This window comes from Dendrobium catenatum, unplaced genomic scaffold (genome assembly GCF_001605985.2).
Source record: "Dendrobium catenatum unplaced genomic scaffold, ASM160598v2 fragScaff_scaffold_231, whole genome shotgun sequence".
Lineage (NCBI taxonomy): Eukaryota > Viridiplantae > Streptophyta > Magnoliopsida > Asparagales > Orchidaceae > Dendrobium > Dendrobium catenatum.
This window is the reverse complement of record NW_021318693.1, coordinates 4,401,391-4,427,345: the sequence shown is the minus strand read 5'-3', so window position 1 is coordinate 4,427,345 and position 25,955 is coordinate 4,401,391. Positions and strand designations below refer to the sequence as shown.

Genomic DNA, 25,955 nt, shown 5'->3' with positions numbered 1-25,955 from the left:
ATCCGGGTCACCTCGAACTCACCTCGACTCGACCCAAAAATTAATTCAATAAAATAATACAAAATAAACTCAAATTAAAATTAATGTTGATTCGAATTGAATCAGGCTCGACGAGGCTCGATCAATGCAATCAAACGCGTCCGATGGCAATTCGGGAGAAAAACGAGGTCAACAACTGTTTGGTATTGATTGAAGACTATAGATAACTCTGGTAAGGTTTTAAATGGATAGATTGAATAATTCTTTCCAAGTTAGATCTTGGGGCGTTACACTATCAAACCCTAGTGAGTTGGGCTGGTTAGTTTTCTTCCTCAATTTTCATGTCTTGAAGGGTTGCACCTCTTGGGTTGGTTAATGTGTTTCTCTTTGTCATTTTTGTGTATGAAATGAAAAGTGAAGCAAAGAGAGACAAGGAGAGAGTGAGAGAAAGAGACATGCACAAATCTCTACCAAATTTCATAATGAATTTCTTGATGTGGTGTGTATCCCTTTTTTTACTGTTTATTGTTTTTCCATGTTAAATTATGGTGTTTTTTTTTTCTACTGCATTTTCTATGTCTTATTAATGTTCATTGTGTGGTTTTACTTACCCAACATATATTATTAAGCAAACCATTATAATCTCTTAGATTGAGTATTTTAGATTCTAACTACGATTAAAGAGCATGCCACTCTCAAAGCAATAAATTATTACTTTCTATATGAAGGGGAGCTTGACTATTGACTTGAGATTCAAGAGAACTAGAAGCTTCAAAAATCCCAATGCCATATCGAACCCTCGTTGTCCAACTATTGTTATCGAACCATCAACAACAAAGCACCAACATCATCTCGCTTATGTTTGACCATCATTATCAAACCACCAGTGTGGTATAGTCGTCATTAGACCATAATAATCACATGTGTCAGACAATCAATATTTGATCACAATCGTTCAACCTTGATCTCCCAACCATCGACGCTTGATATAGAACCTCTAATCAATATTGTCTAACTACGATTGTTTGACAACTATCACTGAATTATAATTCTCTGATTATCGTTAATTTACTACAATCATTCAATCAATATCATCTAACAGTATAAATATAAAATTAAGATAAAAAATATTTCATGCACTACTGTGAAAATTCTAGCATGCAAGTTTAAGTTAATCTCATCAATTCTGTCAATTTGATGTTGCCGAAGTGAATCCTAGAAGGCCCGAGACATCGCCGTCTGCTCTCCACGCGACCGCTATTCCACCGGTGGCGAGTGGTTTAGTAAAGGAAGAAAACCCTAGCTTTCCGCAGTAATGGAATCCCTCCCCTTCTCCAAAAGCCTCTATCACTCCATCCCCCATCACCCAATCTCTTCCCGGCCTGCTTCCTCCATTTCAACGAAATCCTATACCCTAAAACCCTTCTCCTCCAAAACCCTAACCCTAATCCGCGCCTCCCACCGACCGCCCACCCCCAAAACCTTACAAGCCATCTCCTTCCTTCTCAAACCCGTCATCCTCTCCGTCACCGCTGCTTCCGCTGTTTTCCTCTCCCGCTACTCCCTCCCCTCCCTCGCCGCCGTTGTCCACCCTCCCCCCGCAGCTCAATCCGAAACCCTCCCCTCCACTGAAGAATCCAGTGAACAAATCCTCGAGCAGCATCTTGCCTCCAACCCCGACGACGTCGACTCTCTCCGAGCCCTTGTCCAACTCAAAGTTAAGCACCAGAAGCTCCCCGAAGCCATTGCGGTTGTCGACCACCTCATCCTCCTCGAACCCAGTGATCCGGACCTCCATCTCTTGCGAGCCCACCTCCATACCTACAGCGGTGATACAGAAAAAGCCAGAGAAGGATTCGAAGAGATTTTGTCGGCGAATCCTTTGGTTGTTGAGGCTTATCATGGGCTTGTCATGGCTGCTTCTCGCTCCCGTGATGTGAAAGAGCTTGATGGGATTGTGGAAAGGGTTGAGGAAGTTATGCAGCGTTGCAAGCAAGAGAATAGGAGGAGGGAGTTGAGGGATTTGAAGCTTTTGGTGGCGCAGGTATGGATTATTGAGGGAAAGTATCAGGAGGCTCTGAAGATGTATCAGGAGATGGTGAAGGAGGAGCCTCGAGACTTCAGGCCTTATCTATGTCGGGGAATTGTCTATACTTTGATGAGGAGGATGGACGAGGCAGAGAAGAATTTTAAACAGTACAGGAAGCTTGTTCCTAAGAACCATCCTTATGCTCAATTGTTTGAGAATAACTTGAGTGGGATTAATGCTGCCATAAAGAAGAAGGATGACAATGTAAAGGTTAGTTCACTGCAGAGCTAAGATATGAAGAGGGGACCTTTTTGTGGAAATTTTTGTGTGTGATCCTTGCCTGAAAAGTTTGTTTAAACTTGATTATTGAAGCTGGCATTTTTTGCTTTCCAGATTTCATTGCTATACCTTGAAATTACTGGCAAGTTAGTGTTTGAATAGAGGATTCATTGTAGTCAGGAGATTTTTTTTGCTGTTTAAAAATATCAAAACCAAGTTTGTGATGAATATTAAAACTATCATTCTATGGGAGGTATTAGCCTGTGCTATATGCTTCATGTGTGATAGTTGCTTTAGGAAGCCATTGCCATATACTCAAATTTGCGAGGCCCAAACTTTCAGGTTGTTTGGCTGAGAATAACGCACAAATTATCAATCGTGTGGGAAATAGGCGACATAAATTTCCATTAAACATTTAGATACTCTTGATATATAACTAGGAGAACATGGTCTATGCCAGTCACTGATTAGAAAACTGAGCCTAGCTTTCTTTTTAAGTGGTTCAGAGATCTACTTTTAGATCATCTCCAACCGAACTGCATACCACCGTATTCCGTCCGTCATTCGCTGCATTCGAACTGCAAATTTCACGCCAAAATTTGGTAGGTGAACAGTTGCATTGTTCACCTGCACCAAAAAAATTGCTTTGCAAATTTGCCTAAGAAGAGAAAAGCGTGCGAAAGAGGAGAGAGATGGTTACCTTAGCAGGAAGAGCGCGAAAGAGGAGAGAAATGGAGTTCGATTGGAGATGAATTACACCATTTTAAAGTTTTATCGCATTTTAGAGTGGAAAAGGGTATTTCGGTTGGAGATGCCCTTAGCCCAAAGTGTCTAGGAAAGATTATTTTTTTGACATTGAACTAATTTACCATGATACGGGTAAGTTTTTGTTTGTCCAGTAATGAATTAATAGCTTGGTGATAGAGAGATTAGAATATTTCAAATTTGATGTTATTTAGTTGGTGATGCTATGTTTTTCAGTGTAATTAAGAAATTTCCACTAAATAAGTTTGGAAAGTCTCCAAAACTTTTAATTTGTATCTCACTTTTTTCTACTCCATATTAAAGGAGCCTTTTAATTTTTATTTTAGCAAGTGATGGATCTTTGAGGTCTCAACCTCTTGGCAAAATGCCTTGTAGTTTATACACCTTACCTTGCATTCCTTAGGGTTCATTCCCTTTGGGTGAGCTTATCCTTAGTTTCGACTACTAAACTGGCTATGCCAATGCTTATGACTTTGAGACAATCACGTATCAAGACCTATTGTACTCAACCTTGCACCGTACTTCTAAGCCAAGATTAGTATGAATTGGTTGAGGTTACTCTGGTTGGCAGGCCCTCGGGCCTTTGAAGCACACATACTAGTCCCCTCATGCTTGTTTTGTTTAAGGCAAACTTTAATTCTCACTTTGACGAAACATAGCCCTTTCATATATTATGCTCTTCATTTATTCAGAATGTTTAATAAAAGACATGCTGTAGCTATTAATTAGACTCTCTGGATGGCGTAACATTCCGACTCTTTTTTGTTGGTAGACTGGGCTTAATGGCTTGATTATGGACAATGAAAACATGGATCTTGGTGGGGTTGATAATCTCTCTCATTGATTCCTCTTACATAAATGTGTCATTGAACCCCCAATTTAGAGTGCATTGATATTCTTAATTGGGAGTCAAACATTGGGCTCGAGATTTAATTAATTATATGGGCTTGTACTCGTGGGAAACATTGATACTCCATAATTTTCCTTTAAAACTTGGAAATTATGTTCAGTATCACTCTATACGGAGGAATTTCTTTGATTAAATATGTCTAAATAGCTGATGAGAGGTATATTGTTTCTTTCAAAATCTAGAATGTCATATCTCAGCTATGATATGGCTTCAAAAAACCCTTTTGCAATGGATACTCGAGGTCAACAAGATAATATTAACCTAAATATAAAAAAAAATGATAGCAAGTGGTAGTTAAATCATAATAATTTTCATTGTCAAAGTGGAAGCACTTGTTAAATTCCCGTACAACAACCATCAGATATATTGCGTGCCCTCACATTGACTAATTTACCTCACCTTGTTTGAAGAGGCTACCTGGGCATCAACTTTGTACCATTTATCACACATGCAATACTGAGGACATTTTGCATCAATGTGGAGGATAAAGTCTTGCCTTACATATAATTACTTAATGTGAAATCGACTGTTAAGTTGAAAATTTTGCGTACATCAGATATCGTTTGAGATTTTTTATGGAATACTTGCAATTTGTCTTTTCATAGGAGTTATCATTTCCAAGCAAGTTAAAGAAAATTTGTTGCTGCATGGCAGAACATGAACATGTTATGAAACCGTTAAGGTTGCCCATTTAGCAATTCAGACAACCATTTGACATCCGTGTATTCTGCTGTTATATAGAGTCTGTCATAAATACTTATAATACACAATAGTCGTGATGAGATAGCTGCAACATTTTTGCTTAAAATGTTCTATGTTTCACTCTTCTTGTTCCTCCATTCTAATACCATGTTGAATAGAATTTTATGAGTAACACTTCCTTCACTTCTCATTTCAAAGCTGCAAGAAATAGAAATATGTTGCTTTGCTAAACTTGGGGCACACTAAATTTTATCAATTAATGGCAAAGCATGAAATATAAACCATGTCCAACATCCATGAATATCTGTTTGCAGAACTTAGGATAGCAGAAACTAAACAAACAACCACAAAGAACTACCTTATATTAAAAGCTAAGATATGCACAAACATTAAGAAGTTTTTCATTAATGAAATACAAGTCTTTGCCACCTACAAAGAAACTTAAGCATCTTTTAAGCCATTATGCTTATTAGCCAGCTCTCTTTTAGAAACCATAACTTATTATCATCAAGTGTCAGAAATATCAATTGGTTCATCCTGTCAACTGTAAAGCTATAGAGCGAAATGTCTTTGTAAATAACATGATCAGTCGGTGACATGATTGAGCTCCCATCCCAAGCTATTCTCTCTGTTTTCAGCCCTTTCTACAGTTCCCACTTGTTTTTATGCTAGCTCATTTAGGCTTCGTTTGGAACGGCTTTCTTACTTCTTTATAAAGCTACTTATTAATACAAAAATATCTTAAAAGTAGGAAAAAAACAATGATTTAAAGCTGTACCAAATGAAACCTTAGTCTTTATTTGATCTTTTTCATATTCCTTCCTCATCAGGTGTGCAAAGTGTTTCATAGAAAATTTCTAGCATTTTTTATCGAATTATGCAGTTGGACGATTCCCACGTTCCTGGAACATAGATATTGCAAATCTTGAGGGTTTCTTTTTCAACCAATCCCAATATTTTGACAGGGCCATTCCCTTGGCTACTTTATCTGATTTCATAAAAAAAACTATAAAAAACAGCATTTCAACACAACGTAGATGTAGAATCATGAAAGGAATTCGCATAGAGAGAATTATTTGTCATAAATACAACAAAATGACACATGGTGAAATTATAAATTGCTATGAACAATTTTCGTTAAGGCACATATTTTCCTTTTTAAAGTCACATAAACCATATTATAAATATTTTTACATTAAGAGAAATGTTATAAATACATACAAATAGCACCTTGAGTGCAAATGGACATTATATATTTAGTGGGACAAAGGCTTGATGTTGTTGTTGTTGTTGTATAAAAGCGATATTTTGCAAATGATGGGCAGAAAGCACAGCAAAAAAATTTCATTATAAGAGCAAATTAGGTGAAAGTCGCAGCAAAATCTAGAGAGGCAATGTTGATGCATTACCAAAAAAGAATCTAGTAGCCTTTCATTCTTTGTGATTTTAAAAAGATATAAAAAAAGAAAAAAAAGTTCAAGCAAAGACTATCCGCATGCATATTTGGCTTAACCTTTGTTGATATTTATGGAAGCTCTTTCAATTTTTTGATTTGAGGCATCTGTTTCCTTAGATAATTTTTTGATTAAAATACTCTACAATTGATAAATGGCACAGTTGGAACATATCAGGAATTTCCCCATCATGTATGTGATAGAAATTAAGTTCTTTTATAACTTTTCCTTCTGCTCTGCAAGTAAATGAATGCGCTATTTTCAATTTTCGATTCTGCTTCTAGTTTGGATGAGTGAAAGATTTTAAGCTTTAGCAAAATATTCATTTTCCTTCATTTTTTTTACAATCAATTAACTGTTATTATCACCGCTTATACTGGAGCCCAGCATCATTGTTGTATGAGATGCTGTAAGAGCGTCCTGGTATAAACGATATTCTGCTGTTACAGTTTTTTTTTTTTTTTATTTAATGGAAATTATGATCAATAAATCACAATGTGGCTCGAATTTTTTATATCAGAACAATAATATTCTTTTTAATCAATGATCCATGAATTCTTTCACCCATCATTACAGATTCTTTCTCATGTCGGTTTGTTTATTAGTTATCCTTCGCAACTGCTGCAGTATTAGTAATTTGTTTTTTCAAAAGCTGAGAAGGATCTCCTATAGACTGCTTTGTTTGGGACGGCTTTCTTGTTATTTTTTAAAATAGCTTTTTAGTACAAAAATAAAAAATATTTTATTAAAAAGCTGCTTTAAAAAGCAGTAATAAAATCATCTCAAACGAAACCTTAAATGGCATGATGCTGCTTCTGCTGCAGGTTTTCTCTGTACTCACTAAGGTTTCGTTTGAAACGGCTTTTTTACTGTTTAAATCAGCTTTCTAGTATAAAAGTAAGAAAACTGTTTCAAAAGAAGTCTAAATTAATAACAGGGACAGAAGTTTACTAAGAGTTCCATCAATTTTCTTGCTTCTGGTACTGCCAAAATATTAGTTTGACAAGGCTGAGTCTTTCTTGTAAGTTGAACTTGTTTCTATGCTAAGGAATAGTTCTCTTCATGAGAAGTTATTTCTTAACACCCAATTTTCATGGTCAATAATGATTGAAGGATCATGATCGGGCGACGATTGTTAAATGATCTAGTTTGGCTATGTGGTCAGAGGTTCATAATTTGGTAATGATGGTTAGGATATCATAGTCGAGTTATAGTGGTTGAAGACTACAGTGGCTAATGTGGTCATCAAGTAGTGGTCTAACGGTAGTAGTCTAGTGATGATTCAATGCTAACAATCAAGTGGTGGTCTAATGATGGTGCTTAATTGGAGCTCCAAAATTCTTCAAGACGAAGTCCCAACACTTCTTCATGTAGAGGTGGCTATTTATAGATTTTTGAGAGTTGCATGTTATGTAAATTTAATCAAAATCCGGAACATTTCATGGAATGGTTCATATTAATTTGCTCAATCATTGATTTTTTTTTCAACATTTAAGTACTTTAATGATATCAGAATTAGATGATTTTTTGCTTGTTGGATTCTCATTTCATCCAGACACTTGATTTAGCTTTGAGCATGCAATATTTGGATATTGTTTGATTGTTCAATTAATATATTGAAGTTTATAGTTTCGCTTCAAATGCTTGTTTTGTGGTCATGTGGAGTCGGATCAAATCACATCTGGTGTTTGATGGATTCGTCTCACTGAGTCGTTTAATTTTGACTATCAGTTTGTTGAAATCAAAATTCATATGATCTTAAAATAAACTCCGAAACATTTTAATTTAAATATATATGAAGATTCATGCCTAATTAAACTGAATTTTTTATGAAGAATCAATTGTGTTTTGTAATTGTGATAATTTAAACAATTACATATTGATGCTCCCCCAATTCAAAGTTCACAACATTGTCTATTTAAACAATCCTATGAACCTATTGGTATTAGAATTGATATAGCTAAGATTTTGTTTGGGATAATTTCCTTATTGCTTTTTAAAGAAATTTTTACTACAAAAATTTCTTAAATTAAAAGTTTTTGTACCAGAAAGTTTCTTTTGAAAGCACTAAAAAGTTTTTCCAAATGAATCCTTAGAAACAACTTTTTAGTAAAATTTTTTAATTTAATTAATTAATAAATCAAAACACTAATTAAAATTTGATTAAATTCAAAATTATAATTATTAATTAAATTGATATTTTAACAACTTAATTAAATTAATCAAATAAGATCAATCCAATTCGGTTGTTGTAATTTTATTTTAACAACACAGACCCCTACCGTTGGATTTTATAATTAGCTCCGATTGGATTGATGTGATCACTACAGATTTAATAAAGGAATTAACTATGAATTAACTATTAAAAAGGAAAAAAATATACCGATTATAAAATCTTTATATGAAAATAATTTTATTTTTCTTTAAGTTAAATAAAATAATTTGGGGAGGCATTTATAAGAAAAAAAATAAAATGTTTATGGTACCATGGAGCAAGCAATTATAACAAAAAATAAGATTATGCCTATAAGAGTAGAAAAAAGGATTTGATTCAGTATCATTATTCATAACTTTTATTTAGGATTTATGATAGTTTTTTTTTTTTAAGTCTCTCTCTTAAAGAAATACTATTAAGTTTGCAACAAATCATTACTCGAAGATAAATCCTAATCTCCTATGCTACATGGCATTATTTATAACCAATGACAAACATTAATAGAATCATTTCAGGCAGATCAGGCCTCTAGGTTTTTTCATTTAGTACATTTTCACATAAAATTTTGGACGTCTTTTACAACTCCTCTATTATCTTTATGTGTGTTGAAACTTCGTACAAATACTCTGATAAAAACTCTATTATCAGTCGACCATCATGAATATCTTAACACTCAACAATAATGTAAGTTATCACATCACTAAATTTAAATGTTTGCATTAAAAGAAACGTCAAATGCTCAAATCTTTTATGATAAATCAAAGTGCAACATTCCAAGAGTGCAAATGATAAAAGAGGATTAAATTGAAAACTATCCATCAAATAAGTAATAAATCAAAAACATAAAAGCACTTACAAATCAGTTTGGTTTACTAATAAAAGCAATTAAATTTTATTCATTTAATATTAATTACTCTTTCATTAAATATTAATATTATTAGAAAAGATCTTTTTTTTTAATTAGATTTAAGGCAGAATACATTTGAGTCTTAATAGGATACAATAAAGATAAATGATTTAGGTAGCCAATCTCATGTAGTGAGATAAAAATTAGTTGTTATTGTTATTGTATTAATTATTGTTTGTGTTGGCTTTCCCTAGATCAATTACTAATTTCTATACTATTCTTTCTACTTTGTCATTGAAGTTGTCACATTTTGTTTCATTGACTTTATTAATAACTTTGCATGTATGAGGGGTTTTGGCTCCTAATTGACATATATTTTATTTGTGCATATTATATTTCGACACATTATTCTCAAAAAAAAAAAAAAAGAGGAGGAAAAGTGTATGCAAATTTCAATGATCATGACCAATATTTATTGTTGATTCCTCCATGATAAATGTGCATTATGCAATTACAATAAAATGTTGTGTGCTAGAAAATTTGAGTCGGTCGAGTCTGTGTTTTACGTCTTAGTAGTATATAAAGATTTAACACGTAAAGATGAAAGCTGTTGGAGCAGAAAATTTTTTATCCTCAACAACAGGGCTTTAGTTTTCCAATAGAGATTATAGAAATGGATGTCAATAGGCGAATAAATATACCTAAAAGCAGGGTCAATTTTTGTCAGTATTCTGGAGATGGTGGTGATTTCTGATGATAGTCATAGATGGCGATGATGGTTGTTGGCGGCGATAGCTCTTGGTGCTCGTTGGCGGCGTTGACTGGAAAATGTATGAGAGTTCTCTCTATAGCTCTCTCTCTCCTCCTATCTCTCCCTCTTATGTGAAGCCTAAAAGCCTATTTATAGGTTTTTTGGGAGTGACATGCTCCGTAAATATAGAAAAAATATAGGGCAAAGTCGGGGTGTTTCATCAAACGATCTATATTGATCATTTGATTATAGAACTTTCGTCAACCATTTAAATGCCTTAATGATGTTAGAATTAAGTGATTTTAGCTAGTTCGATTCATATCGTCTAGCCGCTCGATTCGACTATAAGCATGTCATATTAGGAGATTATTTGGTTACTCAATTAATGCTTAAAAGCTTCCAAATATGCTTCAGTCTCTTGGTTCGAGCCCATTTGGACTTCGATTGGGCCGATTTTGGTGTCATTAGGTTCATCTTATTGAGATGTTCAGTTTGACTGTAAGGTTGCTGTGATCGTAGTTTGGATTGTTCCAAATTTTAATTTTGAAAGTTTTTAGTTTAAGTATGCTCCTAGATTAGCGCCTGATAAGATTATTTTTGGTAATGTATCAAAAAAATAAGTGCAGACACTAATATATCCCCCTTCAAAAGGAAAAATGATTGTTGAAAGACTGTAATATAACTACCTCTGATATCAGATGGATCTGTTCAATAGCCTTCGAAGGATTACTTCTTCATTCTCTTTTGTTCTTAAGCTAAGCAAAGTAGCAATCTAAGATGCTTAGAATGATGTAATAAGCATTCTATTCTAAGAAAAATCCATAGCAGATATATTATTTTAATTTATAACATTTTTTTTCCAAATTCCTTTTTGTAAATTTCTTTCAACTTCTGCTGAAGTCTTCAAACTTATGTGCAGTATGTTAAATACAGCTGCATCTAATTCATAAGAAATTCAATTTGTTAGTACAATGTTATCATTTAAACTAACCTTTTTTAAGTGATTTGATCTTCATTTTTGTTCATAGTGAGAGAGACAAATAGCTATAGGAAACAGCCTTCCTTTCATGAATGGCCATTTGGAACCAGCTGGTCTTGAGCTCACTACAGGTAATGATATCTTTAGACCTTGCATTGAATAATATTATAATTTAAAGGAAAAAAATTGGCACTTTATATCTCCACATAAATTTATTGATGACTGATGATGAATTTTATAGTCATTGAATTTATTTTAAAATAAATTTAATATATAAATATAATGGTTAGAAAATTTTGGGCTTAGCTGGGCTGGGTTGATGGGCGAGAGTGGTTGGGAAACCCGTGGTTGGGAAACCCCAACCCATTTTTAATTCCTCTGGGGCGCAACTCCTTAAATTGGGAGAAAATAAGTGAGTGGTTTGGCACCTGTGGGGATGGTTGCCGCTAGGCCCGCCGAGAGATTAGTTGCTCCGCCAAGCACCTCCTCTATGGGGTGGCAGTGGGTAGATACCCCTGTTCAAAAAAAAAGAAAAAATCATCTTGATCAAATTCAAGTAAAGATAGTCAAGAAAAATCATTAAGTATTCCCATATTTTCTTGAAAGATTTATTCAATGTCTTCGAGCCCATAATTCTTCAACTGTTAGTCTGATAGCTGTAAATTGTTGAATTGCATAACATCACATCATTTTTTTTAATATATACTTTGCTTGAACATTAAGGCATCATTTGGGATGATTTTTTTTCTTGCTTCTTAAAGCGGCTTTCTAGTAGAAAAATTAAAATCTATGTACTTGAAAGCCGCTTTAAGAAGCAGAAAAAAAGCTGTCCCAAATGAACGTTAAGTTTTCTTCCATGCAAGCAAGCATCCTTAGTAAGTTCCATGCATACCCCCATGGAGATGCCTTAATTACTTTTGCATCAATATTCTCTTTATCCTCTTGTGATAAACCAAGAGCATAAAAACATCTTTGAAAGCAACATGCTTTATTTTTATTGTCTTGATTTCTTTTATTTAAAGAATTGGTCATCTAACTATATTTAATTATTTTTTTGTCGAAAGTTGATTGGAGCTATATTAGAGTTTGTGATCTGAATTTTGTTAAGATTGGGTTGGAAAGCTCGTGGGATATGTGGGGGTAGAAAAGGGATGCAATCACAATATGCGCCTTTGTTACTTTTCACAAATATTTCTATACTTGAAATTAGAGTTTTATGCTTATAGCTAGTGAGCTTTCAATTTTCTCTTGTATTTGTTTTTGATAGAGTGAATTCTTCTCTGTTTTTCGTGATTTTTTATTTGTCTAGAATTTTTCATGTAGTTTGCGTGTTTTTTTGCTTTATGTTTTGTTGTCTTTTTTTAATATTAATCTTACAGACATGTATAAAAGACAAATTGATATTGATTTTGGTAACTAGGGTTGTAAACGAATCGAGCTGAGTCGAGCATGTACTTGTTCATGTTGGTGTTCGTTTATTACTTGCTTGTTCATGTTCGTTTGAGTTCAATTCGAGCTTGATTCATTTAAGTTGATGAATGTTCATATTTGGTTTATGTTTGGTTCATGTTTGATTTGTTTTGTGCTTATCGAACTTTAAACAAATGAGCTCTATCAAGCTATAAACTAGTTCTACTTTTAAATATTCATTAGCTTAATGAACAAACATTTTATTTTCATTATTATGCTTATTATCTAACTAGAATCAAGAATCAAGCTTCTTATCAAACAAGAATTGAGCTTCTTATTGAGTTCCTAATGAGCTTCTTATCGAGCATGTTCACGAGCTTCAGACAATATTGTTCATGAACATAATGGGCCGAACACATAGTTGGTCAACCTTGTTTATTCAAGTCTAGAGTTCCATCTTGGGGAGTTGCTAGTTACATCTTGACTATCAAAAATTTTTGTTTTTTTTGAAAAGTTAGGGTGTTATTCTTGAAGCAAACGATTGATGTGTTGTCTTTGTTCAACTAGTGGAAGACTATGATTGAGAAAGAAACAAGGAAGCAGGTTAAACATCTCTTCATTTATAATGTCTTGGAGTTTTTTTTTAATGAGTTTAATACTCTAAGTCAGCAAGGATTGCTAGACAACTAAAATTTTTTTTGGATTATAAAATGTTGAGGCATCTTTTTGTGTAACGGTTGAAATTTCATTTGAAATTTTTCATACATAAATACTCCTAGGATGGGAGAGCCCCCCTCCCCTTCATGCGACGGGAATTAACACAAAGAAGATAAAATCGTGAATCTATTCGACCAAAGCGGATAATATCTCAATAATTAAAAGTTCAAGCTATTACAACAAAGTATTCATTGGATATTTCATGGGTGGAGATGATTGTGGTGGTACTTTAATGCATCTATAGTCACTTTCAAAGATGATATGTGCAATGTTCATCAAAGGGTGCCTCGTTGTAAGATAAAATATTGAAATATAAACTAAAGCGCTTTGGATAAAACTAATTAACATGAGGGACTAGAAGAAGAGCGTTAAATAAAACAATTACAATAAGCTTTGCATCTCATATATTACTTAATGAGAATGGATGAAAAACATTCATAAAACCAATATAAAAATAATTATAATTTTAAGTTGTAATCTAAATTTTGACCATAATTTTTGTGCGTGTATCACTGTTCTATTAAAAACACTAAATAATTTTTCTCATCTTGCCATTTGTCTCTATTGATTTCAAACAAATAGCTCTGATTCAATGGGTTAATGCTTATAATAGTTGACTTTTGATAGACTCTGATTTTGTTTCCATTGAACAGCTAATGAATAGCAGAGTTCTATATGCTGGTTGAATACTTGGATTATAATGATTAATGAATAGTCGGTTGTGCAAACACAATTGAAAATCAAATAAAAAATCACACAACCAACACAAAGAATATGATGATTTATGTGGTTCGGCGAAGATGCCTACGTCCACAGGGAGGGGATGACGATTTCACTATATTGAAGAATAAAAGGATTACAATTTGACTATCTCTAGCTCTCATACCCTTTACAATAGCCCTCAAATCCCATTATATAGATTTGAGGCAAGACAAAAAAAGGAAACCTTCCTAATCAAAGCATCAATTAAATCTTCTAATTTTGGTAGTAATTAGGATTTTAATTAATGCAATAATCAGCAACTTAAAAGCTTTCCACAATTTAGAAAGATTTTTAAAATCAAATCTAAATCAACAATACCCACCTCATTTTTCACTTCAAAAAGTGGAAGATGATAAACAGGCTCTAATATTAGAATGACTGCACCTAAATGGTTGCCTATGTACCCTACCTCCCAGAGGATCAAGTTGAGCGTAGTTTTTCAAAACAAGTGGACAATCAATCATGAGCTCTAATGTTCACTAGACTCATACAATAGGTGAACTTCTGAACTGATAGTACCTTTGTGAACATTTATGCTGGATTCTTTTTAGTATTTATCTACTTCAACTGGAAATTGTGTTAAGTAATCAAGTCTCAAACAAAATGGTACCTCACATCAATATGCTTGGTACAAGTAACAAGCATGAAAAACTAAATTTGTGGCTAAAAATAGTACTTTGACCATCACAAAATATTGTTAGAGACTTCTATCAACTACCAAATCTTCCAGTAAGCCCTACATCCATATTGCTTCCTTCATCGCCTTTGTGATTTCCATGTGCTCACAAAAATAGGCAAAACAACAATAGACTGAGTCTCCAACTGATTAGACCTCTTGCAAGTGTGAATAAGTAACCAATCGCAGACCTATGCTTATCAATGTCACCAATGTCATATGAGTTAGTATAGCCTACACATAAATCAGCAACAGACAATAAGTCTATATCAACTACACCCTTCATATATTTCAATATAATCTTCACAGCCTGCCAATGACTACTTCCTTGATCATGTATTAAATTGCTCACAACATCAACTGCTTGTGTTATGTTTGGCCTAGTGTAACAGTCCAAACTCTTAACTATCAATATATTGTCTGTTTTGGCTTAAGGACAGCACGATTTTATTTTATAAGTGCAACTTCCTAGAATGTCACCCATCCTATGATTTCTCCGAGATGAATACGCTTAACTATGAAGTTTCTTAAATGAAATTCCAATATTTACACCAAAAGGTGCCTCGTTGTTTAAGAGTTTAGCTTTTTTTACTTAAGAGATTTCACACCTAGCATAAACCTTGATGCACATCAAACTACTAACTACACTAGCATACGAAATCGATCGCATATCTTTTCTCTCTTGATCATTCTTATGACACTGATTTGATTTTGTACTCTTCTCTATTCATGAACTGATCAAACTTCTTGTACCACTGTCGTGGTGACTGCTTCAACTTATAAAAAGATTTGTCCAATCTACAAACCAATCTTTTGAGACACTATATCCAAGTGGTTGTAACATGTAGATCTCTTCCTAGAATTCTTCGTGTAAGAGCATAATTTTTCACATCGAGTTGCTCTAAAATCAGACCATAGTGTGATATAAGTGCTAAGAGAATATGGATCGAGGGATGCTTGACCACTAGGGAGAATACCACATCATAATCAATTCCTTCTCGTTGCACAAAGTCTTTTGACAAAAAATTAGCCGGTACTCAGCTCGTAAACTTGCGCTACACACGCGAATGGCCTGCACGCTTGTAGCTTCTTCATGCATAAACACATATGCATGCAAGAACCATTCTTACATGGAACCCTCCCGCGATCTGCCTGATACACGGGCTACGCTCTTGCACCATTCTTACTTCGCTTGAATGAACCACACCAATAGATTAATCTTCTATTCTTTATGCAGTCACCGAAATTCTATTGAACTCTAGCTCTGATACGAATTGTTGTGAAAAGACAGTGGAAAACCAAACCAGAAATCGCACAACCAACACAATGAATACGGCGATTTATGTGGTTCGGCGAAGATGTCTACGTCCACGGGGAGGAGATGATGATTTCACAATATTGGAGAAATGAAGGATTACAATTTGTCTCTCTCTAGCTCCCATATCCTTTACCACAGTCTTCAAACCCCATTATATAGATTTGAGGCAAGACACAAAAAAGGGAGCCTTCCTAATCAAAGCATCAATAAATTCTCCTAATTTTTGACAATAATCAGGATTTTAATTAATGCAATAATCAGCCACTTAAAAGCTTTAAAAAAAAAGAGCTTTTCACGATTTGGAAAGATTTCCAAAATCAATTCCAAATCAACAGTCATATAGCCAATCATTTTTTTTAATCTTAGGGCATCTTCAACCGGACTCCAAACGCCTGAATGGTGTCGCTCGCGAGTTCCAGCTGAACGGTAAAATTCCGCTATTTGGTTGCGGGTGAACAGTGGAACGTCAATATTGACGTTGCACTGTCATCTACTCTATTTTTCTGTCTCTACCGAACTTGCCCGAAGAAACGTGTGAAATGAAGAAAGACCGTTACCTTTGAAAAGGGGGAAAAATGGAGTTTGATTGAAGATGAATCACATCATTTTTTAGTTTCACGGCATTTTGAAGTAAAAAATGAGATTTTCGGTTGGAGATGGTCTTATATGGCCAATCACTTCATGATTATGCAAAACCCAATTTTGATGACGATGGACTTTCACCTCATTTCTCCTTTTTTTTTAAAAAAAAAGAACGCGTTTTGGTTTGATTATTTAAACTGGATATATTTATTCATTGGTTGAACAAACATCAGCAGAACTTCTAGCACTGCCATTTGTCAAATTATCATTTCTGTGCCAACTGTTGCATTGGCCTGTCTGTTTTGCAATCTCATTTTCGTTCCTTTCTATATCTTGCTTTGTTCTTTTCTTTAGCGGTTGACCAATTTCTCAAACACCACTGCCATTTGTCAAATGCCTCATGCGTATGTGTTGCTTAAACATTTCAATTTTGTCTCTCCAACATTTTAATAAAAGTTCATATATGACTATTTGGTCGTCATTGTGAAAATTCTATGATTTAAAACCTCAGAGAAGTTCATTATGACGTTGCTAGAACATAACAGCACAATACAACATAATCAAAGATGTTTAAGAATTCATTTGGATGACTTTTTTATTGTTTCTTAAAACAAAATTTTAGTAAAAAATTATAACTCCATTTTAAGAAACAATAAAAAACCCTACCAAAAGAAGCTTAAATCATGGAATTCGACTGAGAGAATAATCAGCTTGCATTTTGTTGACAAATGTCAAAACATCCTCTTTATAACACCAACATAAAAATGCTTCCTGCATCAACGCATCTTTGGTGCCCCTGTTCTCACAGATTTCGGAAGTTTCACCCTTTGTTTGTCATAACCAGGCTTGTTTTCCATCTCTGATACCGAGCTTATTTTCATTGATCTCTCATCAAGCCATGCCAGAATGTCAGAGAAGACGAGATGGAGATTCTGCTGAGACTCTGCAGATGTCAGTGCATGCCACATTCCTGGATATAATTTGAAGGTTTTGTCTTTGCTCTCGGCGGTGTCGTACAAGGCTTGGCTTACTGTCGGATCTGTCACCGTATCATCGCCACCATGAATTACCAGGAAAGGCAATGAGACCTGAGGAAATGAACATATTGAAATATGTTGGTCATTTTTTTCTAGACAATGAGAGATCTGTTACTTGACAGAAGGAATAAGAGGAGGATACTTGATGAAGGTTCTTCTCAATGTCTATGCTGATCATGAGAAGCTCTTTGGCAGTTTGTAGGCGAGGCTTCCCCTTGTAGCAAAAAGGATTACTTCTAATCTGCAGATTTGAATTGTCATAAAAAGTAACATAAGAAGATTAGTCATTTGCAGTCAATTTAGTCCTAGAATATTATATCGCTCCAATTTAGCCTCTCCGTTATACAAAATTAGTCCAATTTAGTATAAAATTGATCAGAATTTAATCCCAAAAGGTCATTTTAAATTATTTAATGGATTAATTACCTCATCTCTCCAATCTGGATTCTTGAATGCGCTCTCTGTGATGTCTTTGGAAGGAACTATCTTCCATTTTGGAATAACACTGCTCAGTTTTGTTAAGGTTTTGATGACCAGTGGATGTGGTTTCATCTCTTCAGCAATCTGTAAATATGCCAAATCAGTACAATAATACCTTCAAATTTAGAACTGTCATGTAGTTAAATTCTTGCTTCCTCTGCAAATTTCTACTAAGATGTACTCAGTTATCCTTTTTTGTTGAATAAAAATATTGGTTTACAAATGGAGAAAATAAGGATTATGATTGCAACTATTAACAAAAGTAGTTGCAAAATCATTATGAGAAAGCAACTTTTTTTAAAGCATCTATTAAAAAAACAGATTTCTTATACCTACTGTACAATAACATCTTTGATTGTGAAAACATGAAAAAAATAACAAGAAAATAATGACCAAATAACAATGCGACAGAAGAATAAAATAGCTAGGAAGTTGTCCCAAATGGATTCTTAGACTTTTCTCGCATTGAAGAAGCAAAGGGTTCTAAAGAGGAGAAAAGACCTTGCACATAGGAGCAACCAGAACCGCACCATGCCAGAAGGATGGTTTCTTCCTATGCAACATAAGAGCAACAGCTCCTCCCATGGATTCACCAAGTAGAAATCTCATCTTATTCCTGTTTACCATCATCTCTGAAAGTAGAAAACAACATCAAATTGGATTATTGCTTCAAGGAAAATAAGCCTATTAGTAGGAAACAGTAATTCTTACCACAAACAGATGTAAAATATTTAGAGCAATCATTGACAAGCTCATCAAAGCTTGGAATATAGCCCTGCAAGCCAGTGGACTTGCCATGTCCTCTGTAATCGATTCCATAGACGGCGAAACCAGCTTTCGCCAATCGAGTACCGGTGACTGAGCACAGAAAGAGAATTGTTAGCTCTTTAAGCAATCAGGCAACAAAACCTGAACTGTTTGAGCTAGAAAAACCATCCTCACCTCTCATTGAGATGCTACACTCCATGCCATATCCTTGTAACAAAATGAAAGCAATATATCAGAAGAAGAGAACATGAAGAAAAGATTACAAACTAAGCTTCTGTTAACAAACAGGATACCATGGCAGAGAAAAACCAGAGATTTCGGATCTCGTTTCTCCGGCAGCCATCGACAAGTAAACAGCCTCACCCCTTGTGAACCTGTTGTGAACTCCTATGAATTAGAAAAAAAAAAAAAACATTAGAGCTCTCTTAATTTCACTACCATTCAGCAAGTATAAAACTTTTTCTTTACAGTTTTACTTCTTTTCTCACCTCATCATACCTCGCACTTCCAATGCCTCCTGCCTGCAAATTTGACATCAGAAGCAAACAAAGCTATGAACTTCAGTTGAGAGTTGGATTAAGAGATCTTAAAAATCAAACAAAAGATATGTTGATTTGGTTTCTTTACTAGTACTAGTAGTACATACCATAGGTTTAAGCCTCCTTTGATGAAAAGAACAGGAAGACTAAAGGAGATTGCTTGAATATTGATCTTTAGTGTTTGCTAAGAGCTTGAGAGATGCTCTTTATAACGCATTAGGCATTAAAAAATTAATTAATTAATTAATTAATTAATACCTCCATTTGTTCTTATCAATGGTGAGGATAATGTCTGTAGAATTTTAAATTTGAGCGAGTCATAGTTTTTATAAACCTTTTGTCAGCTTCCTAATTGATCACCTCTTTGAGAAAATAGTTAGGTTCTACTCATAGAAGCAATTTTGATAGAAAAAAAAATAATTTTTAATCTTTCGACCAAATTTTAGTTTTTTTTTTGAGATAAAATTTTAATGCCCCATATATATACATGCATTAATATATTTAGATACAAATATGTTTATAATATCAATGTGTAATGACTGTTGCTATAGGAGTGGGTCAACCCGATTCAAACATTGAAAGAAATTCATGCATGCCTCTGTGTATATTAAGTGTTTAGGAATTTTCAAATTATTAAGTATTTATTTAAAATCTAGAAGAGTCTGGGAGACTGGGATGGAATTAAGAAAGAATAGAAAAGTCAATGGCAGAAAGCTCCTAACGGTACTGCGACAAGATGTGGTAGCGCTGTCCTATTTGATTGAAAGAATTTGGCTGAGGGAGTGTGTGGCGATGTAGCACTAAACTTTCTATTTGGAAGGAAAATGAGAGGCACTGAGAGTGCTGGAAAATATGAATGTTGTCGTACCGTTTTTTGTTTAGGAGCATTTGTAGTATTTAGGCCTAGCTCAATGGTGTTGCCTTGGAGAGCTGTGACGCTAAACACTCAAATGAGTTTTAATATATAAAATATCTAAATTCATTTTCATTCCTCACCTCACCACACACTCTGTTGTTGGATCGAGGAGAAGAGAAGAAAAGAGGGAGAAGAAGGAAGAGAGAGTAAGAAGAGGGAGAGATTCATAGGCCAAAATGCGAGATTTGTCTGTCGGGTATGTTGAAAGCGTTCATCTTGAGGTATGCTCCCAATACCCTATTTATGATTTCAATTTCAATGTTTGTATAAAAAGTTACGAGATAAAATATGATTTTAATGATTTTGAGAGATTTTTCACTATGTAAATTTTGATATGTTATAGAATGTTATATTCTGATAGTTTTGATTGTAAGATGTCAATTTTTTACTAGTTAGTTTTGCATGTATATAAATTATTGATTATTTTATGTTAAATATAATATTCCTAGCATTGACTATTGTTCATTAAAAGTCTTACAATAATATTTTAAAGGTCCTTATGAATTATTTTTCAAATGATAAATGACATGTGTTTATGGGAATTATACATGTATTACCTGTTGAAATGTCTTATTGGTGGCAAATAATGCATTTTCGTGTTCATTGTTAGTGTTATAATTTCGTATTAAACATACAAATTTTGCATGTGTATATCATGTTATGGTGGAAGTTCTATAATGGGAGATATCAAGGAGCACTACTAGAAATGTTATAAGGCCCTCTCTATTATATTATATTCTGTTATGTTTTGTTTATGTTTCCATCTACCTTGTGCATGTGTGAGAGGATCAAGAGAGATATACATGAAAGTGGAGCTATATGAGGAATGAGGCATGGGTCAGCTCCATTTGCTTTGTGCCTGTAGACTAATCAAGAGAAACATAAGTCATAGTAGAGTAATTAGTAGACATCATGACACATATATATCATAATTCATATGTTTCATGCAATGTTAAGTGAAATAACTTCAAATGCAAGTAATGTTCATATTGATAAGTACATATTGACACTCAAATGAAAGAACATGTTAATGTTTATAATATTTAGTTCAAACTACAAGTTATGAAATGTTATTTCTATGTATGTTCAAGTTCAAGTCATGTCTATGTTATTCTTCTGATAATGTTAAACACTAAGCATGAGTAAACTGATGTTATTGTTTTATGAGTGTTAAAGTTATTTTTTTGTTGCATTTATAAAAGTCATCCGAATTATTTATTTGTAAAACTACAAATATGAACATTGATCTCTATGATAGGATTTTTGGGATAGCCTACTGAGCATATCGTTGCTCACTCTGTGAAGAATTTGCTATTTTAGGAAATGGAAAATAAGTGGGTTGAGTATGAGTTGGTCAAATTGGAGTCTGTTAGGAGCTAGCGTAGTCAAGGTATTCTTTTCATAATCCAATATTGTTTATACATTTTGATGTTTAATAATTGTTCTCGACTATTGTAAATAATTCTTTTTGAAAAAAATATCGATTGCAATTATATATATCTTTTATTTTATTATAATTTATGATGTTTAGTGGCTTTGATATATTTTGCTTTGATGATGAGATAATTAGGATTAAGATTTAATTCTTCTAATAGATCATAGGATATGACACAATGTATATGCATATATGCTTTAATACAAATATAAATGTCTACATGATTGCAAGTATACATTTGTTTAGATATGAATTGAATATAATTAAGGTTTGAAGTATTTTTTAACTTTTAAATATCATTTCAGGGTTGAAAAAGAACATCATTTATTATGTTATTTGATGAAGTAGAATGGTATAATGTACGTTAGGAATAGTGAGTAATTCTACTCACTATCCATGTGTGTTTACGTACATGTCTACTTTGTTTCACAACCATCTGTCTGCTCTATCTCTATAGCTTCCCTCCCTATGCACATTCTCATGTGCCTGATTTTGTCGAGCTTCCTCTTAGCTGCCCGCCTCTTCATCACACATGTCTGGCTGACTTGATTAATAAAAAATATAAAATTAAGTGCTATGAATGTTAATGCCCTTTTTTATTATATAAATAAGTTAAAAATCAAGGTAGGTTGAAATTCTTTATTTTTTTTTAATTTTTTTATTCAAGCCGCATTGAGTTCAATGTGATTGATCATTTTTAGTTAAGTAATTATTAACCATATTTGAACAAATAAATTCTCGAGTTTAGTCGAGTCAGACTTAATTAAGATGGGTTCGAATCAAAGTTTCTATCTGAATGATAATTGAGTTCAATTTCGATCTATAATAATCGAGTTTGATCTTTTTCGTATAAGACATGAATCACATATTAACAAATCTTATTTTCATCATATTCATTTTAAGAGATTATAATGATAAATATATGACTAATATTAAAGTTCATTTGACCAAATTAATATTTAATCATGTATATTTATAAATCTTATACTTCAAAAAATTAATTATTTAACTTGTACGTTTGAGCAAGCGACTATCAACTCGTTGAGAACATATAAATTGAAGAGAAACATATTAGTTTTTTATGAACAAAATTCTACATCCTTCTTCATAAAAGCCTTTTTAATCTTTTGATCTTGGGCTAGTAGACGGCCCATTTATGAGATTTAATAAGGCTTTTTATGGGCTTCTACGATGATCCATTTCTAGACTTTTAATGTTGGGCTGCTCGGCTACTTGAACGCCAACCTTTGAAATGATTATTACTCTGCAACCTTTGAAATGATTATTACATGCAGAGTTTGGAGGGAAGAATCATTCGAATTCTGTGAGGGTACACATATATAGTTTTATTTTTTGCTGTATATTTTGTTGTATACTCACACGGAATTTGGATGATTTTCCTGTCCGAACTACAAACGTAATAATTTCTGCAATCTTTTACTGATGCGATAAAATAAACTTCCAGCAATGAAGCTACTCATTTGAAGGAGAATCCAATGACATATAATTTTCTACAATGTCTTATGTATTTATCACACATTTTTGCTTTTTTTGCCCTTCAATATTTACTCTAATGTGACTAAAAAAGATGTATTAAAGGATCGAGAGAAATTTTATTAGAGAATGAAAAAAAATTAGGACTCTTAGATCAGAAAGAGAACTCTTAGAAGTTAAAAAGGTACAATGCATGATCAATTATAATTGAAGGATATCATATTATTATTATTTTTGGAACAGGGTATTCACCCGTTGTCATCCCTGAAAGGGCGTTTGGTGGCATGACTAATTCTCGGCTGACCAACAAGAGGCACCCACTCCAAAAACCTTTTGGCATGCTCTTGTTGAGCTCCACTTAAGAGGCGCTACCGCTCGAGGGGAATCAAGAACGGGTTATGGGGTTCCCAACCGTACTCACCCATCAACCAAGCTAAGCAATGATGGGTATCTTATTGTAAGCTAACATAGGGGCGTCAATTACTTATCTAAATGTGTTTCATAAAATATTTGGCATATCACATGATTTAGGATTGCATTAAAGATGTTTGTTATTAGATAATTGAAATAGATATGAACGCGCCTAGAATTTCAATGGCTTGAAGAGATTTGGCTCAAGACTTCTTAAGAAGATTCATTCGGCACATTGTAAAATCGAAGCTAATGTAAAAAGACTCTCTTAGACCAGCAGCGAAAGACTCTCCCCCAAAAAAATTGATGAGTTCAAGCTCTGTTCAACTTTGAGCTTCACAAATTTAAGCTTCATTTGAGACAGTTTTCTTAATATTTTTTAAAATAATTTTTTTTATAAGAATATCTAATTAAAAAAATTATTAAAAAATGATTTTAAAATGCAGTAAGAAAACTGTTCCGAACAAAAAACAATTAAAAATAATCATTTGATCAATTTGACAAAACTAAATAAATTTCAATATTAATAGTTTATGATTTCTTTTGGAACAGCCTTTTAAATCAAAATTTTTAGTAAAAAAAATAAGGGAGATTTACATACATACCACTTAATACTATTCTATTTACATATTTAACACCTAAAATTTTAATATTACATACATACCACTCATAGTTCATTTTCATATCAAATATGAGCGATAGAAATGAAATATATGAGTGGACGGAAAGAAATATAAGTGGTATATTTGATATTAAAATAAATATAGGGTGTATGCATGTATATTAAAGTTTTAGGGTTAGATATGTAAATATGATGTTTATAAATGGATGTTATGTAAATTTCCAAAAAGAAATAAAAATATTGTTCTTAAATTTTACAAACCCAGTGCAATCAAATGTCCGACAGCAAGTGGCGGCCCTCAGTTGACTGATAGTTAATATTCTAATACCTCATTAAATACTAATGATTTTCATTAATTATTAACGCATTGATTAATTAAATTACGCAAGTAAATACCGTACATATTCAGAAAACTAACAACAAACGGCTCGATGGGCCAATCGTCGGCTTCCCTCTCTCCCAGTTCCAGTCATCTTCCAAAGCCCACTTTTCCCAATAAACGAGTTTTTTTCAAGATATTGTATAAGACTTTTTTTTTTTATTTGAACCATCACTTGTATATATAATAAATTTAATTTTATCAAATACTTTATAAATAATATTGTTGCGAGGCTAGAATATCAGCGGCGGTAGAGTTGTAATTTCACGTTCGAGCGTTGTACGAATATTCAACACACACAAACAGAAAATAAAAGAACACTATGATTTTTCGTGGAAAACTGAAAAGGTGAAAAACACGGGCCACCCCCAGTTGAAAAGTTTCACAGTGTTGCGTTAATTACAAGAACCTGATTCGTCCCACAAGTTGGAACATCAGATTACACTAGTTTCTCCTGAATAAAAACAAAGTTATGTAAAATCCCGGCGTTCGCCGAATTATCGGCAGAATTGCGGCGTATGAGGCGGCGGGAAGAACTCCGGCGGTGGTCATGGAGGAGCTGATGTCCTGCTTCTTTGCTTCTCTCTCTTCTCACTTGAATCCTGTGGAAAGACGAGGGCTCTATTTATAGGTAATTTTCTGGAGTACGTGACTTAGTAAATAAGTGTGAGATCAGGGAACAGAATAGGGAGTGGTCAAATGGACAGGTTGATGTTGAATCCTTCGATCGTGCGCATAGTTATGTGACATATTTGAAGGACCTATAGTGATGTCGGATTCGCAATCTTGGGCTCGTTTGTGATTCGTCTCGTCGAGACCGTTCGATTCGAGTATAAGCTGTTAAAATCGGAGACCGTTTGGTAACTCAAATTGTGATTTGAACCTTCCAACAACACTTCGAGTCTTCGATTCAGACTCATTTGGACTCGGATTGAGTTGAATTTGGTGTCATTGGGTTCGTATCTCCGAGACGCTTAGTTTGACTGTAAGGTCGCTGAAATAGAAGTTCATGTGCTTCTGGATTTAATTTTTTATTATAATCATATTTAATTATAATCAAATTTGATTCATTAACGTGTTTTGACATCATTAAATTATTTTAAATTTTTATAATGCCTGTAGAATACAATTAAATGAATGAGAATGTGTATTTATATTATTAGATTATTATATATATATATATTATAATCTAAATTTTTTCTTATTTATTTTTATAACTAATTATACTAAATATCTATTCATAAATATATATTTAATTAACGTTAATGAAAATTTTAAAGTGTTTAATGTTAGGATAATATATAAATAAATATGGAAAATTAAATTTAAAATATTAAATATAAAAACTTATTGATATGTATTCTTCTTAAATTTATTATATTACAGATAATAATATTAATAATATTATGCATAAGACATAAATATATAATTTTTATTTTTTATAAAATGGATTAAATTTTATATTATTATCTTCTTTTACAACGTTTTATGATATGATA

The 25,955-nt window shown here is 33.3% G+C and overlaps 2 protein-coding genes across 2 annotated transcripts; one reads left to right on the top strand and one right to left on the bottom strand.

Moving 5' to 3' along the window:
• The first annotated feature begins 1,294 nt into the window (after positions 1-1,294).
• On the top strand, positions 1,295-2,299 carry LOC110098155 (protein SLOW GREEN 1, chloroplastic-like). The gene has a single exon (XM_020824890.1). It carries the CDS (start codon positions 1,295-1,297, stop codon positions 2,297-2,299), a length of 1,005 nt encoding a protein of 334 aa, XP_020680549.1.
• Positions 2,300-16,907: 14,608 nt separating this feature from the next.
• On the bottom strand, positions 16,908-19,377 carry LOC110098237 (caffeoylshikimate esterase-like). The gene is made up of 9 exons (XM_020824997.2): positions 19,307-19,377; positions 19,149-19,181; positions 18,954-19,047; positions 18,835-18,867; positions 18,604-18,750; positions 18,394-18,524; positions 17,839-17,976; positions 17,555-17,653; positions 16,908-17,463 (listed from the first exon to the last, which is right to left on the bottom strand). The coding sequence occupies exons 1-9, from the start codon at positions 19,307-19,309 to the stop codon at positions 17,152-17,154; spliced, it is 990 nt and encodes a 329-aa protein (XP_020680656.2). The 5' UTR covers positions 19,310-19,377; the 3' UTR covers positions 16,908-17,151.
• Positions 19,378-25,955: the final 6,578 nt, after the last annotated feature.

Excerpts from the sequence above, each read along its gene's own strand:
- LOC110098155 (XM_020824890.1), top strand. The coding sequence starts at position 1,295 with ATGGAATCCCTCCCCTTCTCCAAAAGCCTCTATCACTCCATCCCCCAT.
- LOC110098237 (XM_020824997.2), bottom strand. Across the intron at positions 17,654-17,838 it reads ATCCAGATTGGAGAGATGAG|ATTAGAAGTAATCCTTTTTG; the intron begins GTAATTAATCCA and ends TCAAATCTGCAG. Across the intron at positions 17,464-17,554 it reads TTGAGAAGAACCTTCATCAA|GTCTCATTGCCTTTCCTGGT; the intron begins GTATCCTCCTCT and ends TCATTTCCTCAG.